At 46.3% G+C, this 17,004-nt stretch overlaps 1 protein-coding gene across 2 annotated transcripts in view; it reads left to right on the top strand.

Moving 5' to 3' along the window:
- The first annotated feature begins 235 nt into the window (after positions 1 to 235).
- Adamts13 (ADAM metallopeptidase with thrombospondin type 1 motif 13) overlaps positions 236 to 17,004 on the top strand; it is a 36,635-nt gene continuing 19,866 nt past the window's right edge. For both annotated transcript variants that reach the window (XM_032902996.1, XM_032902995.1), the window contains exons 1-10: positions 236 to 352; positions 626 to 695; positions 2,370 to 2,518; positions 4,379 to 4,462; positions 4,691 to 4,815; positions 4,930 to 5,076; positions 14,054 to 14,200; positions 14,613 to 14,775; positions 15,888 to 15,992; positions 16,806 to 16,957. In XM_032902996.1, the coding sequence (XP_032758887.1) occupies positions 236 to 352; positions 626 to 695; positions 2,370 to 2,518; positions 4,379 to 4,462; positions 4,691 to 4,815; positions 4,930 to 5,076; positions 14,054 to 14,200; positions 14,613 to 14,775; positions 15,888 to 15,992; positions 16,806 to 16,957 (1,259 nt within the window). The remainder of the gene's footprint in view (positions 353 to 625; positions 696 to 2,369; positions 2,519 to 4,378; positions 4,463 to 4,690; positions 4,816 to 4,929; positions 5,077 to 14,053; positions 14,201 to 14,612; positions 14,776 to 15,887; positions 15,993 to 16,805; positions 16,958 to 17,004) is intronic.

Below are 17,004 nucleotides of genomic sequence, written 5' to 3'. Positions count from 1 at the left end.
GAAACTCTCCTGGTGCAGAACATGGGTACTGCTCTTCCACCGGGAATCATTCCAGGCAAGGTCCTAGTTGAAGCTTCTTGCTGCCCACCCCATAACCCTGCCTTGGGAGGAAGCTCCCAAGAGTAAACACTGCCTGGTGTCCCGCCCAGCCGAGAGTGAAGCCTGTCACATTGCACACTAACCAGAATCCCAGTCACCAGGGCTCCCGTCCGGCCATCGGCTGCCTGTTCTAAGGATGAGCCAGCTTTGCTTATGGTTGCCGTGCCAGCCTTTTCTTGCTGCCAGTATCAGAGGAATCCTTACAGGCGCCATCTTCATTCTGGGCTGCTGGGGGCTCTCTGATTTCCAGAAGGTGGGATCACACGAGATCTGGTGTCGTGGGTTGCAATCATTTGGGAGAGGGGGCTGTCAAAGCTCTTGGGTGGAGTGGGTGTGTGGTCTTTCTGCTTCAAGATAAGGAAATCCATTAACAAGACAGACTCCATTTTGTCGCAGCCCTGTGTGGACTGACCTCCTTTGCTCCCTGCCTAGGCACTGCCCCCCATTCTCTGTCCCTATATTCTCTGTTGTCCTCTCTTCTTGCCCTTGTCTCCTTCCTCCTTCTTTTCTGTCATTTGTTTTACAGAGTTTTCTTCAAGATCTGGAGCCCAAGGACTTATCTTCCTCCTTCGGCCGCCATACTGCTCCACTCACAGGTAGCTGTCGTGATGTGCTTGGAGGCAGGGGAGTTTCTTGAGCCCTGGGTGGGGGATGGAGGGAGTTCCCACTGAGTCAGAGCCATGAGGGCTCTGGTGGGCATGGAAGGAGGAAGTCAGAGAAGCTTTCTCTCTCTCTCTCCGTTAATTAGTGTCAGTGCTTCCTGCCAACTTGATAATAGTTGGTGTTCTGGCTGCACTGGAGTCCTGACCCCAGGCTTCTGTTTAGTATCACAAGTGAGGGGGTGTTCATCAGTTGGTCTCCTTAGCCTGTGGATGGCCTCCAGGGGGCTGGCTGATTTTCAGGAACTTGCCACTTCTGGTCATAGCTGTAAATATTTATTCCTTCTTTGGGAACAAGGTGAGTGACAGGCCAAGCAACTCTGGCTCCTGTCCTCCTCATGGTGAAAGCTTTCCCATGACCTATAGCCCTGCCTCTCAGGGTGCCATCCTTTTTCTCAGAGTAACAGTTGGTGGTTTTGATTAAAACCCTGTTTGGGGATCGTCTGTGCAGCCAGATCACTTGGTAAAGTGCTTCTGTGTGTGGGAACACGAGAGCCCAAGTCCTAGTCCCAGTGTTCATACAGAAAAAGCTGGGCAGGGTAGCACACATTTCTAATTCCAGTACTGAAGAGAGGCAGAACCCAGCATGCATCGTTCCAGGACCACAGAAAAACTGGTCACAAATGGTATATCTCATAATCCTTTCTATCCTAACCACTAGCCAGGAAAACACACGGGCCATCCAACCCAGCCTAGTTCATGAGCCCCTGGTCTCAGTAAGAGATTTTGTCATAAAAAAACAAGATGGGTGGCTCCTGAGAAACAACATCTGAATTTCATTTCTGGTCTCCACACACACAGATGATTAGGGAATGTCCTCCCACTTACAACCAGTTTTTCTGAGGCCTGGGCAGTGTCTGGATCATTGGGTCCTCTTACCTCTGGGTCCTGAAGGTCTCAGGACACTGATTCCTGGGCTCCTAGGCCTTCGCACTCCACAAGACAGTGAGCACTGAGCTAAATTCCTGAGGTCCAGAGACCAGAGCATCTGTCCTCCTTCCTTTGGCTTGTTTATGGAACAACCACTCCAAGACTTAGAGGACGTTCCCAAGAAATGATCCAACCCTAGGCAAGGTCCAAAGACTGTAGGCAGCTTGCAGTCCACCCACTCTGGATCCTGAGGATCTTATGGAGGACCCAGTCTGGGCCTGTATTTCGGTTTTTTTTTTTTAAGATTTATTTACTATGTATACAGCATTGCACCTGCATGTACACATGCAGGCCAGAAGAGGGAACCAGATCTCATTATAGATGGTTGTGAGCCACCATGTGGTTGCTGGGAATTGAACTCATGACCTCTGGATGAGCAGACAGTGCTCTTAACCTCTGAGCTGTCTCTCCAGCCCCTCCTCCTTCATTCTTACCAAAGAATCCTGGACTCTCCTCCTTAGCAGGAGATTCCCAGATTCGAGGCGCAGGGGAGAGGGAGGTGGATCCTGTCTCAAGCAAAGCCTCAGTTTACTCCTGTCCACATCTTCACCAACTCCTCAGGCTGAGAACTGGGCCCTGGGAGTGGACATGAAATCTGCCTTTTGACTGGTCAGCTCCTCTCGGCTAGCTCTAAATGCCTGCTTTCTAAAACTCATTCTCAGCCTCTTCCTTTCCCCCTAGGCCATCCTTCCTCTCACCTCCAGAGACTGAGACAGAGAAGGACTTCGGAGGACATTCTGCACCTAGAACTCCTGGTAGCTGTGGGCCCCGATGTTTACCAGGCTCACCAGGAGGACACAGAGCGCTACGTGCTCACCAACCTCAATATCGTGAGTGGTGCTGGGCTGGCAATGACCGGTGCAGGAAGGTGGGTTCAGGGCCTCTGGTGGGTCTGTGGGCTCTTCCTTTGAGCCTCTGCACACAGGGTCCCTGCTCACATAAAAAAAAAAGTCAGTCCATTTGAACACAGTGCATTGAATGCTCTCATAGAAGCTGAGGTTCAGCTGGAGCTCACAGCCCTGAAGAGAAAGGGAGGTCACTACTGTCGTCCTTTTTCCCCCTTCCACTGCACCAGAAGTGGACAGGGTCAGGAAATCTCTCTCAGCACTGGAGTCCTCCCCATAGTCTCTCAGTTCTGCCCTAGTGTTCATTTGGCCAACAGCGGGCTCAGTCTGTACGCACTGTTCTCCCTTCAGATCTCTTGCTGCTGGGGCACACATCCATAAGGCCAGCATACAGAAGACTGGGGCACACATCCATAAGGCCAGCATACAGAAGACTGGGGCACACATCCATAAGGCCAGCATACAGAAGACTGGGGCACACATCCATAAGCCCAGCATACAGAAGTCTGAGGCAGGAAAACCATGAATTTGAGGCCAGTTTGGTCATATTGGGCTGTCTCCAAAAAAAGAAAGGGAAGGAAGAAAAACAGAAAAGGGATGGCTTAGCAATTGCCACCAAACATGACAACCTGAATTCAGTCCCAGAACCCACATGGTGGAAGGAGGCACCCAATCCTGCAAGTTGTCCTATGACCTCCATATGTGTGCCCATACACTAAATAAATATATGGAATCCAATTTGTAAAAATCTGATAAACTGATTCTAGGTACCAGGTCCAGTCAGTGGCTAACAGGTCCAGTCTCTTCGTCTCTTCTCAGGTCTGCTGCAGAGAAAGGAGAGGGGTGGTGGTCATGAAGAGACCGTGGCTGGGACTCTGGGGCAGCATCTGGTCCAGCTCTGTAATAGCTCCAGGTTCAGCCTGGTCACCCTTTTCGGGGGGGGGAAAGGAAAAGTCTTCTTTGTATCCACCTCACCAGTCTCAGGGCCAGCACCCCTGCTGCCACACTGTCTACCCCAGGCCTTCCCTCCCGTTTACATGGTCCACAGCCAGACAAACCTGTAGGCTTTCTGTATATAGGCCCCTGAAGTAATGTTTTCTTAGTGAAAACGGTTCCCTCTGCCAACTGGAAACCATTGTCTTTAACTTTTGGGGTTCTTCCCTTTAATTTTAAGTTGTCAAAACTCAGGCTTCCTAAAGTCATTAATATGCATGAGGACAGTGGTTCTCAACCCGTGGGTCATGATCCCTAAGACCATTGAAAAATATAGATATTTGCGTTACAATTCACAACAGTAGCAAAATTACAGTTACTAAGTAGCAACAAAAGTACTTTTTTGGTATGGGGGAGGGTCAACACTACATGAGCTGTATTAGAGGGTTGTAGCATTAGGAAAGTTGAGAACCACGGACTTAGGAGGACTAGGCAGCTGGTACCTGAACCAGGATACCTGCTAGCCAGGCAAAGCTTGATTTCCAGAGGCAGGGCATAGATTCAAACTTAGGCCAGCAATCAACTCTGTGTTAGATGGTCTTCCTAAGGCACGAACTAGAAAAAGGCTCAGAGTCTCGTCTGACGGTCTGCAGCCTGCTGCACAGACAAGGTTTCAGTTTCCTGCTAGCCCCTAGCACCCATGGGCACTCTCTTCACCACCACTCCCGCCACTACTGCTTCTGGACTCACTGTGAACATCTTGTGCTGCCTCTCTCCCTCCTTCCCTCCTTCCCTCCTTCCCTCCTTCCCTCCTTCCCTCCTTTCCTCCTTCCCTCCCTCCTTCCCTCCTTCCTCCCTCCTCCCTCCCTCCCTCCGTCTCTCCCTCACTCCCTCCCCCGTTGCCCTCTTCAGGGGTCAGAACTGTTGAGAAACCCGTCCCTAGGGGCTCAGCTCCAAGTGCACCTGGTGAAGCTGATCATTCTCTCGGACTCAGAGGTGGGTACAAACCCTAACTCTACTCCCCGCACCCTTTCTGGAAGAACTGGTAAGAGGCTGGTAACTGTGGGACTTAGCTGGACTTCTCAGAGTCTCAGTTTCTCCATCTGTGAAGTGGGGTAGCAGTAGAATCGTTGCAGTATGGACCAGCTGAGAGGCACGCTGGCAGCAGTCAGCACCATCCTTGGTCCCACTTCCATAGAAATGGGCTCTTTGGTTGTTCTCTAGAGTACTCCGAATATCACGACCAACATCACCTCATCCTTGATGAGTGTCTGCGAGTGGAGCCAGACGATCAATCCCCATGATGACAGGGACCCAAGTCATGCTGACCTGATCATCTATATAACCAGGTATCTGAGGTCTCACCGGAGTGCCACTAGCTTAGGAGGGCTGCACTTCCCAGCTGTCTGCACTAGCAGCGTGGCTGGTGGAGCCATTCATGTGAGTCTTTTTCTCTTATCAAGGTTTGACCTGGAGCTGCCGGATGGTAATCAGCAGGTTCGGGGGGTCACCCAACAGGGTGGTGCCTGCTCTCCTTCCTGGAGTTGCCTTATCACTGAGGACACTGGCTTCGATCTGGGGGTCACCATTGCCCACGAGATTGGACACAGGTATATGACCTTACCAGTTATCTCCAGTCTGGTCAGAGAGCTGGTCTGAGTCCAGGGTCTAGGATTGTGGCCTAGGCAGGCAGCAAATCTTTGCAGAGCCACTCAGGAGCCTATACCCCTTAGCCTAAGTGTCTTGGTAGGGGAAGCTGAGATAGGAGAAATCCGATGCTTCTTGATCACTGAGTGATTAACATGAACTCTTTTTTGCTAGATAAACAGCAATGAGAAAACAATAATTTAAGTTTTAAAAATGTATTTGTATGTGTGAGAGAGAGACAGAGACAGAAAGAGACAGTGAGAGACAGAGAGACACAGAGAGGCACACAGAGAGAGACAGAGACAGAGAGAGACACAGACAGAAACAGAGAGAGAGACAGAGAGATACACAGAGAGAGACAGACACAGACACAGAGAGAGACAGACAGACACAGAGAGAGACAGACACAGACACAGAGAGAGAGACAGACAGACACAGACAGAAAGAGACAGAGAAAGAGACAGACAGAGAGAAAGACATACAGAAACAGACACACAGAGACAGGCAGACAGAGAGAGACAGAAACAGACACAGAGAGAGACACAGAGAGAGAGACACAGAGAGAGACAGAGAGAAACAGACAGACAGAGAGACACAGGGAGGCACACAGAGAGAGACAGAGAGAGAGACAGACAGACAGAAAGACAGACACACACACACACACAGAGAGACACAGAGAGAGAGAGACAAAGAGAGAGACAGACAGACAGAAAGACAGAGAGAGGCACACAGAGAGACAGAGAGAGACAGACAGACAGACAGAGAGACAGACAGACAGACAGACACACACACAGAGAGAGAGAGAGAGAGAGAGAGAGAGAGAGAGAGAGAGTGAGAGAGAGAGAGAGAGAGAGAGACATGTAGAGGTCAGACCAACTTTGCAAAATTCTGGAAATTGAACTCAGATCAAGAGGCTTGCATAGCAAATGCCTTTACCCACTGAGCCATCGAGAAAATAAGTCTTGTCAGAAATTCCAGTAAAGAGAAAAACCTGACTGAAGATTATCCTATGTCCATGCAGTGTCTTAGTTACTGTTCTGTTGCTGTGAAGAGACCATAACGAAGGCAACTCTTACAAGAGCAAGCATTTAACTGGGGCCTTGCTTACAGTGCCGGAGGCTTAGTCGATGGCTGTTCCAGCAGGGAGCATGGTGGCACACAGGCAAGCATGCTGCTGGAGCAATAGCTGAGAACTTTATATCCTGACCCACAGGAAGGCCGGCAGAGAGAGGGAGATGCTGGGCCTAGCATAGGCTTTTGAAACCTCAAAGCCCACCTCTAGCCACACACCTACTCCAAAAAAAGCCACATTTCCTAATCTTTCCAAACACTTCATCAGTCTGGGACCTAACATGCAAATAAATGGGGGAGGGTGCTTCCTTATTTAAGCTACCACACACCACTTACGGAAATGTCTTTTCAGATTTACTTTTAATTTTGGTCATTAATATGCACACATCAGGTGTGTATAATACATTGTTTATTATTTTGATTCTATTGTGGGTTTTTCCCAATTTTTATTAATTTGGGTATTTCTTATTTACATTTCAAATGTTATTCCCTTTCCTGGTTTCCTGTCCATCAGCCACCTAACCCCTCCCCCTCCATTCCATATGGGTGTTCCCCTCCCAACCCAGCCCCCCATTACTGCTCCCCCAACAATCCTCTACATTGAGGGTTCACCCTTGGCAGGACCAAGGGTTTCCCCTTCCACTGGTGCTCTTACTAGGCTATTCACTGCTACCTATGCGGTTGGAGCCCTGGGTCAGCCCATGTACAGTCTTTGGGTAGTGGTTTAGTCCCTGGAAGCTCTGGTTGGTTGTCATTGTTGTTCTTATGGGGTTGCAAGCCCCTTCAGCTCTTTGAATCCTTTCTCTAATTCCTCCAACGGGGGTCCCATTCTCAGTTCAGTGGTTTGCTGCTAGCATTCGCCTCTGTACTTGACATGTTCTGGCTATGTCTCTCAGAAGAGATCTATATCCAGGTCCTGTCAGGCTGCACTTCTTAGTTTCATCCATCTTATCTAGTTTGGTGGCTGTATATGTATGGGCCACATGTGGGGCTGGCTGTGAATGGGTGTTCCTTCAGTTTCTACTCTAAACTTTGCCACCCTATCCCGTCCTATGGATATTTTTGTTCCCCCTTTAAAGAAGGAGTGTAGCATCCGAATTTTGGTCTTCCTTCTTGAGTTTCATGGTGGTCCATACATTGCATCTTGGGTAATTTGAGCATTTAGACTAATATCCACTTATCAATGAGTGCATACCATGTATATTTTTCTTTGATTGCGTTACCTCATTCAGGATGATATTTTCTAGTTCCATCCATTTGCCTGTGAATTTCATGAAGTCATTGTTTTGATAGCTGAGTAGTACTCCATTGTGTAGATGTACCACATTTTCTGTATCCATTCCTCTGTTAAAGGGCATCTGGGTTCTATCCAGCTTCTGGCTATTATAAATAAGGCTGCTATGAACATACTGGAGCATGTGTCTTTGTTGTATGTTGGAGCATCTTTTGGGTATATGCCCAAGAGAGGAATAGCTGGGTCCTCAGGTAGTGGAATGTCCAATTTTCTGAGGAACCTCCAGACTGATTGCCAGAGTGGTTGTACCAGTCTGCAATCCCACCAACAATGGAGGAGTGTTCCTCTTTTTCCACATCCTCAACCACATCTGCTGTCACCTGAGTTTTTGATCTTAGTCATTCTGACTGCTGTGAGGTGGAATCTCAAGTTTGTTTTGATTTGCATTTCACTGTTGACTAAGTATGTTAAGCATTTTTTTCAGTACTTCTCAGCCATTCAATATTCTTCAGCTGAGAATTCTTTGTTTATCTCTGTACCCCATTTTTAATAGGGTTATTTGGCTCTCTGGAATCTAAGTTCTTGAGTTTTTTGTATATTTTGGATATAAGCCCTCTATCTGTTGTAGGATTGGTAAAGATCTTTTCCCAATCTGTTGGTTGCCATTTTGTCCTAATGACAGTGTCCTTTGCCTTACAGAAGCTCTGCAGTTTTATGAGGTCCCATTTGTTGATCCTTGATCGTAGAGCATAAGCCATTGGTGTTTTGTTCAGGAAATTTTCTCCAGTGCCCATGTGTTCGAGATGCTTCCTCACTTTTTCTTCTATTAGTTTGAGTGTATCTGGTTTGATGTGGAGGTCCTTGATCCACTTGGACTTAAGCTTTGTACAGGGTGATAAGAATGGATCGATCTGCATTCTTCTACATGCTGACCTCCAGTTGAACCAGCACCATTTGTTGAAAATGCTATCTTTTTTCCATTGGATGTTTTTAGCTCCTTTGTCAAAAATCAAGTGACCATAGGTGTGTGGGTTCATTTCTGGGTCTTCAATTATATTCCACTGGTGTATCTGTCTGTCTCTGTACCAATACCATACGGTTTTTCTCACTATTGCTCTGTAATACTGCTTGAGTTCAGGGATGGTGATTCCCCCAGAAGTCCTTTTATTGTTGAGGACAGTTTTAGCTATCCTGGGTTTTTTGTTATTCCAAATGAATTTGCAAATTGTTCTTTCTAACTCTATGAAGAATTGAATTGGAATTTTGATGGGGTTTGCATTGAATCTGTAGATCACTTTTGGTAAAATGGCCAATTTTACTATATTAATCCTGTCAATCCATGAGCCTGGGATCTTTCCACCTTCTGAGATCTTCCTCAATTTCTTTCTTAGAGACTTGAAGTTCTTTTTTTTTTTTCTTTTTCTTTTTTTTTCAGAGCTGGGGACCGAACCCAGGGCCTTGTGCTTGCTAGGCAAGCGCTCTACCGCTGAGCTAAATCCCCAACCCAAGACTTGAAGTTCTTATCATACAGATCTTTCACTTGCTTGGTTAGAGTCACACCGAGGTATTTTATATTATTTGTGACTATTGTGAAGGGTGTCGTTTCCCTAATTTCTTTCTCAGCCTGTTTATCTTTTGTGTAGAGGAAGGCTACTGATTTATTTGAGTTAATTTTATACCCAGCCACTTTGCTGAAGTTGTTTATCAGGCTTAGTAGTTCTCTAGTGGAACTTTTGGGGTCACTTATGTATACTATCATATCATCTGCAAATAGTGATATGTTGATTTCTTCCTTTCCAATTTGTATCCCTTTGATCTCATTTCGCTGTCTGATTGCTCTGGCTAGGACTTCGAGAACTATATTGAATAAATAGGAAGAGAGTGGGCAGCCTTGTCTAGTCCCTGATTTTATGGGATCTCTTCAAGTTTCTCTCCATTTAGTTTAATGTTAACTACTGGTTTGCTGTATATGGCTTTTACTTTGTTTAGGTATGAACCTTGAATTCCTATTCTTTCCAGGACTTTTATCATGAAGGGGTGTTGAATTGTGTCAAATGCTTTCTCAGCATCTAATGAAATGATCACATGGTCTTTATCTTTGAGTTTGTTTATATAGTGGATTACGTTGATAGTTTTCTGTATATTAAACCATCCCTGCATCCCTGGCATGAAGCCTACTTGATCATGATGGATGATCATTTTGATGTGTTCTTGGATTCAGTTTGCAAGAATTTTATTGAGTATTTTTGCGTCAATATTCATAAGGGAAATTGGTCTGAAGTTCTCTTTCTTTGTTGGGTCTTTGTGTCATTTAGATATAAGAGTAATTGTGGCTTCATAGAAGGAATTTGGTAGTGCTCCATTTGTTTCTATTTTGTGGAACAGTTTGTATAGTATTGGTATGAGGTCTTCTATGAAGGTCTGGTAGAATTCTGCACTAAACCCATCTGGTCCTGGGTTCTTTTTGGCTGGGAGACTTTTAATAACTACTTCTATTTCTTTAGGAGTTATGGGGTTGTTTAGATGGTTTATCTGTTCCTGATTTAACTTCGGTACCTGGTATTTGTATAGAAAATTGTCTATTTCCTCCAGATTTTCAAGTTTTGTTGAATATAGGCTTTTGTCGTAGGATCTCATGATTTTTTAAATTTCCTCAGATTCTGTTGTTATATCTCCCTTTTCATTCCAATTTTGTTAATTTGGACACACTCCCTGTGCCCTCTGGTTAGTCTGGCTAAGGGTTTATCTATCTTGTTGACTTTCTCAAAGAACCAACTTTTGGTTCAGTTGATTTTTTGTATGGTCCTTTTTGTTTCTACTTGGTTGATTTCAGCCCTGAGTTTGATTATTTCCTGCCTTCTACTCCTCCTGGGTGTATTTGCTTCTTTTTGTTCTAGAGCTTTTAGGTGTGCTGTCAAGCTGCTGATATATGCTTTCTCCTGTTTCTTTCTGCAGGCACTCAGAGCTATGAGTTTACCTCTGAGCAAAACTTTCATTGTGTCCCATAAGTTTGGGTATGTTGTACCTTCATTTTCATTAAGTTCTAAGAAGTCTTTAATTTCTTTCTTTATTTCTTCCTTGACCAAGTTATCATTGAGTTCACCTTCCATGTATATGTGGGTGTTCTTCCCTTGTTGTTATTGAAGACCATACTTAGTCTGTGGTGATCTGATAGGACACATGGGATTCTTTCTATCTTTCTGTATCTGTTGGGGTCTGTTTTGTGACTGATTATATGGTCAATTTTGGAGAAGGTTCCATGAGGTGCAGAGATGAAGGTATATCCTTTTGTTTTAGGATAGAATGTTCTATAAATATCTGTTAAATCCATTTGATTCATAACTTCTGGTAGTTTCTCTATGTCTCTGTTTACTTTCTAATTCCATGATCTGTCCATTGATGAGAGTGGGGTTTTAAAATCTCCTACTATTATTGTGTGAGGTACAATGTGTGCTTTGAGCTTTAGTAAGGTTTCTTTTATGAATGTAGGTGCCCTTGTATTTGGAGCATAGATATTTAAGATTAAGAGTTCATCTTGGTGGATTTTTCCTTTGATAAATATAAAGTGTTCTTCATTATCTTTTTTGGTGACTTTTGGTTGAAAGTCGATTTTATTCGATATTAGAATGGCTACTCCAGCTTGCTTCTTCAGACCATTTGATTGGAAAGTTGTTTTCCAGCCTTTTACTCTGAGGTAGTCTTTGTCTTTGTCTCTGAGTTGTGTTTCCTGTAGGCAGCAAAATGCTGGGTCCTCTTTACATATCCAGTCTGTTAATCTGTTTCTTTTTATTGGGGAATTGAGTCCATTGATGTTGAGAGATATTAAGGAATAGTGATTGTTGCTTCCTGTTATTTTCATATTTAGAGGTGGGATTATGTTTGTGTGCTTCTTTTGGCTTTGTTGCAAGGAAATTACTTTCTTGCTTTTTCTAGGGTGTAGTTTCCCTCCTTATGTTGGGCTTTTCCATTTATTATTCTTTGTAGGGCTGGATTTGTAGAAAGATACTGTGTAAATTTGGTTTTGTCATGGAATATCTTGGTTTCTCCCTCCCTATTAATTGATAGTTTTGCTGGATATAGTAGCCTGGGCTGGCATTTGTGTTCTTTTAGGGTCTGTATGACATCTGTCCAGGATCTTCTGGCTTTCATAGTCTCTGGTGAGAAGTCTGGTGTAATTCTGATAGGTCTGCCTTTATATGTTTGTTACTTGACCTTTTTCCCCTACTGCTTTTCTTTTTTTTTTTTTTTTTTTTTTTTTTTTTTTTTTCGGAGCTGGGGACCGAACCCAGGGCCTTCTTGGCTGCTAGGCAAGCACTCTACCACTGAGCTAAATCAACCCCTCCCCTACTGCTTTTAATATTATTTCTTTGTTTTGTGCATTTGGTGTTTTGACTATTATGTGACGGGAGAAGTTTCTTTTCTGGTCCAATCTATTTGGAGTTCTGTAGCCTTCTTGTATGTTTATGGGCATCTCTTTCTTTTGGCTAGGGAAGTTTTCTTCTATGATTTTGTTGAAGATATTTACTGGTCCTTTGAGCTAGGAGTCTTCACTCTTTTCTATACCTATTATCCTTAGGTTTGATCTTCTCATTGTGTCCTGGATTTTCTGTATGTTTTGGGCTAGGAGCTTTTTCTGTTTCACATTATCTTTGACAGTTGTGTCTATGTTTTCTATGGTATCTTCTGCTCCTGAGATTCTCTCTTCTCTCTCTTGTATTCTGTTGGTGATGCTCACATCTATGACTCCTGCTCTCTTCCCTAGGTTTTCTATCTCCAGGGTTGTCTCCTTTTGTGCTTTCTTTATCTTTTCTATTTCCATTTTTAACTCCTGGATGGTTTTGTTCATTTCTTTCTCCTGTTTGGTTTTGTTTTCCTGTAGCTCTTTAAGGGGTTTTTGTGTTTCCTCTTTAAGGGCTTCTACTTGTTTATGTGTGTTGTCCTGTATTTCCTTAAGGGAGTTATTTATGACCTTCTTAAAGTCCTCCATCATCATGATAAAATGTGATTTTAAATCTAATTCTTGCTTTTCCGGTGTGTTTGGATATCCAGTGTTTGCTTTGGTCAGAGAACTGGGCTCTGATGATGAGAAGTAGTCTTGGGTTGCTTGGGTTTCTGTGCTGGCCTGTAACCATCAGGTTGTCTCTGGTGTTGTTAGCTTGTCTTGCTGTTTCTGATCGTGACTTGACCCTCCTGTTGGCCAATGTGTCAGCACTCCTGTAGACCTGTTTTCCTGTTTTCTCTCAGCCAGTTATGGGAACAGAGTGTTCTGCTCTCAGGGGTGTAGTTGCTCCTGGCGGCTGGCTTTCAGCTCTCTGTGAGGGCAGCAACTGGAAGGGTCCTGCCCCTACTGCTTTTAAGTCCCTATGTGCAGGGGGCACAGATGGCACTATGCAGTTTCCTCTTGGGCCAGGGATGTGGGCAAAGGTGGTTGAAGTGGCAGTCTGTCCTGCAGTCTCAGGATTGCCTGCACTTCTTGGTGTTCAGCTCTCTCTCCCACGGGATTTGGGAGCAGAGAGCTGTGGGCCGGAATCAGAGAAACCCTTTATTGTGGTTTTTAAGACAGCATCTCACAGGTCACTTAGCTATCTGTCAAATGCTGGGTAGGATTATAGGTGTGTGTCACCAGCACACATAACTCTTGTCTTTTAATTTTTTTTTTTCCGGAGCTGGGGACCAAACCCAGAACTCTTGTCTTTTAATATATCAATATATCCCACATGTTTCTCAGCTCACAGATCTCTTGTGTTTTGCATTCGTTGTTTGTTTTAGGCATACAACAACTTAATCCCCCAGGTCAGATCGTTATAGTGTTTCTGAGTCCTTGTTTGTGCACGTAGTGTGTATTCTTGTTGGCAAATCTTTTTTCCTGTGTATTATCATTTTATCTAGAGTGATGTATTTCTTTTCCTTTTGATTTTTAGTTGTTTTAGTTATTGTTTTTAGGAAAATAATATCAAATTGTTATAAAATATCAAATAATAATAGCAAAAGTTTCGCAGAGCATTAAAGTTTCCCCCCTGGTAGCCTTCCAACTCTGCACTGGTATAGGCTCCCAGAGGTGGAAGCCAGGCTCTCCAGACTTCCCCGAGGATCTGGCCCCAGCAGCTCTTGCTCTGTCTCACCTCCCACCCCCTTCAACCTCTTAGGCTCTTAAGGCTGTTTTCCATGAAGTGTGGGGATGACATTCAGGCCTTGCCTCAAAGAAAGAAAAAAAATTATCCCCTGGGAACAAAAAGGAAGACGGCAATATCTTCTCAGTCTTTTCAACCACAAGGCAGCCGCAATGTGAATAGATTTTCCCAAACCCAATCATATCCAGGTCATCAGCCACCAGAATGGTAACCTGTTGACCCCCTGGGCCTCTACCTGGCTCCCAGGACCCACGTCTACCCCCAGACATGGATTAGGTCAGTTGGTCTACCATCTAAGATTTTGCTATTTATTAGAAAATGAAGAGCGAGCCACCCTGCCCAACCAGCTCTCCTTCTTTCCTCACATAGGTGGGAAACTGAGGCAGGGCCTCAGGACTCCTGCTGGACTGGCTTAGCTACTAGCAGCATCCGGGTCCGGGGGGACACGAAGGAGGCCCTGGCCCAGCCCCAGTTGGCTACTCTCAGACTTTCTTCTGCCCACAGCTTTGGGCTGGACCATGATGGTGCTCCAGGCAGTGGCAGCACCTGCGAGGCCCGTGGCCATGTGATGGCGTCTGACGGCGCAGTGCCTGCCGGAGGGGCCCTGGAGTGGTCCACCTGCAGCCAAAGGCAGCTGCAGCACCTGCTCAGGTACAGCCTCCACCTAGACAGGGTGGACTGTCGCTCTAACCTTGCCCAGCTGACTTCATCGCATCCACTCTTGGCTATTACTTCCTGTCCCCAACCCCACTCTGTTCCCCCACCATTCCTCTACCCCCTCCAATCCCTCCTCTGCCATTCTTCCCCGTGCTTCTATCCCATCTCACGTCTGGGCCCACCCCTCAGTTGCCCCTTGTTCTCTACCTCCCCTGCCCCCTCCTTCCACCCTTCCATGACAGACAGACCTCTCCTTCTCCCCCATCCCCCTTCCGGCCCTCTACCTGGTCCCCTCTACACTCTGCTGGGCCTCTACCCAGCTAGCAGCCCCAGCCCCACATCTGCTACTTTATGCTGACCCCACCGGTGTCCACTCAGGCCTTGAGCTCTGCCTGATCTGTCATAGCACAGGGCAAATGCACTGCCTCTGGGACCCGCCCGGGCTGCAGTCAGGACTCACATGGCACCAGCTGGTGGCACAGCCTGGCCTCTTCTACAGTGCAGATGACCAGTGCCGTGTGGCTTTCGGTGCCGGGGCTGTCGCCTGCACCTTCTCCAGGGAGGGTCTGGTGAGTCCGTCTGTCCATAACACCCAGTCTCACTCCACCCAGCTCACTTCCTCTTAGCGCACTGATCTCCACCCCTGCCGGGCGTCAGGCACTGGTGAGGACCAGTCCCGGGCTCACTTGTTCGATGCTCACAGTTCGTCAGTTATGTGCCTGATCTTGTCTAACGCCTGAGTTTAGTTTATTGTTAGGTAAGAGCTGTGCACACGTGTGTGAGTGCCGCAGTACACTTGTGGAGGTGAGAAGACAACTTTCCTTTCCTCTTGGGTTCTGGGGGTTGCATCATCATCATTTTTACCCACCCCACCCACCCTCCTCTTGGACGTATTGAACTTTTGTAAGAACTAAAGTTCCCATACTTTTTGTTTGGCTTTGTTTTAAAGATGATGTTGTTGTTCCCAGTACAAAGGCATTTAACCCGGGGGCATAGGCTCGGCATAAACAGCTTCTAAGTTCAGAGGCCTCCAGGCTCCACACGGAGTAGCAATGTGGCTCACAATACCTGTAGATGCAGAGGCCAGAGTTTCCCAGAGCAGGCTTCCCCCTTTCCTCTTTGCCCAGACAAGTCCCTTTCTTCTTCCAGAGAAGCATTAAGAACTATGTTTAGAGGCCGGGCATGCAGTTTAGTAGGTGGTAAAGTGTTTGCTTCACTGGCGTAATCAAAGCCCCAAATCTGGGCATGGTGGCACATATATGTAATCCCAGAATTCTAGAGGTGGAAGCAAGGGAAGGAGGCAGGGAGGAGGCAGAAGTCAAGACCATTCTTGGCTGTGTAGGGAGTTCAAGGCCAGCCTGGGCTGTATTTAAAAAGTTACATTTAGTAGTTTTGTAAGATAAATCTCTGAATTATCATGTTTATTGACCTATGTTGGAATGTGTATCTTTTATTTAACAGTTTATTTTTCTCTCCTGACTTTAATCATTAAGACATTTTCACGATCCCTAGAAGTATGCCAGCCCTGGCAAGTTCCGTCCTTTCTCCTAATGGACAAGTCAATCAGCTGTGTGGTTTTTCTTTTCTTTCCCAGGCCACTCATCTGAGCAGGGCATTGACTCATCCGGAAGGGACACTAAGCAGGCAGCCTCTTAGTGGGCCTCCTTTCCATCTCTCTTAGGATGTATGCCAGGCTCTGTCCTGTCACACAGACCCCCTGGACCAAAGCAGCTGCAGCCGCCTCCTTGTTCCTCTCCTGGACGGGACAGAATGTGGTGTAGAGAAGGTTGGAGCAGTGGGAGGGATGAAGCTGGTCAGGGGTGGGGAGTCTGTGTGTAGGGGAGAGCGGACGGGGTGGGTGAGTATGGGACTGGGGAAAGAGCACCCCAGTTCTCTGCCTGCACTCTCCATGCTTCTCCTGAGTGGGGTCTTACAGAGCTCCCACTCCAGGGCCCAGTTCCACTTCTCATCCACTCCCTCCTCCAGCCCTCTATCATACACAGAGAAGAGTGTGTTGAGTGACGGCAAGCTCCAAGCAGCCCCATTCGGATCACTCTTGCTCTCACTGCCTGCACCACTCCCTAGCGTTAATTTTCCCTTTTCACTGAGTACTTGGCAGCCTGATGTCTCCCCTTTAGCATTTCTCCCAAACAGAATAAGGTATGTGATTGTGCCCCATGTCCCTCTGTGCCCCGTGCCCCTCTGTAGAGGGTACCTGTGTATGAGGTCTCTGTATGCTTTGGGAGATCTCTATGTCTATTGAAAGACCCTGTATGTGGTCCTTATATACTGGTGGTCTCTGTGTTAGGAATTCTAATGAGAGCTATGGTCCCTTGTGTATGGCTACAGCAAGTCCAGTGCTGTAAATGAGTTGGCTTGACCTTCTGTGACAAAACACCACAGGCAGAGTAATTTGTCAACAACAGAAATTAATTTCTCATGATTCTAAAGTCTGGAAATCCAAGAAAGTCTCTATGTGTGACAGGAAACTACGACCTGGAGAGTTCCTCGGTGTGTTAGGTCCCTGGGTTTGCTGGCTGCATCCTATGTGTGTGGGGTCCCTGTGGGAAAGGGGACAGAGCTGTGTTCTACTTTGCAGTGGTGCTCTAAGGCTCGCTGTCGCTCCCTAGCTGAGCTGGCTCCTGTGGCTGTGGTACATGGACACTGGTCCAGCTGGGGCCCCCACAGTCCTTGCTCTCGATCCTGTGGAGGAGGTGTGATCACCAGGAGACGGTGGTGCAACAACCCCAGGTACCTACAGAAGGTTTCCCTTCGAGAAGGGGGTTGCATCCCACGCT

This window comes from Rattus rattus, chromosome 5 (genome assembly GCF_011064425.1).
Source record: "Rattus rattus isolate New Zealand chromosome 5, Rrattus_CSIRO_v1, whole genome shotgun sequence".
NCBI lineage: Eukaryota > Metazoa > Chordata > Mammalia > Rodentia > Muridae > Rattus > Rattus rattus.
Note: the sequence above shows the minus strand (reverse complement) of the source record. Positions and strands in the feature narration are given on the sequence as shown.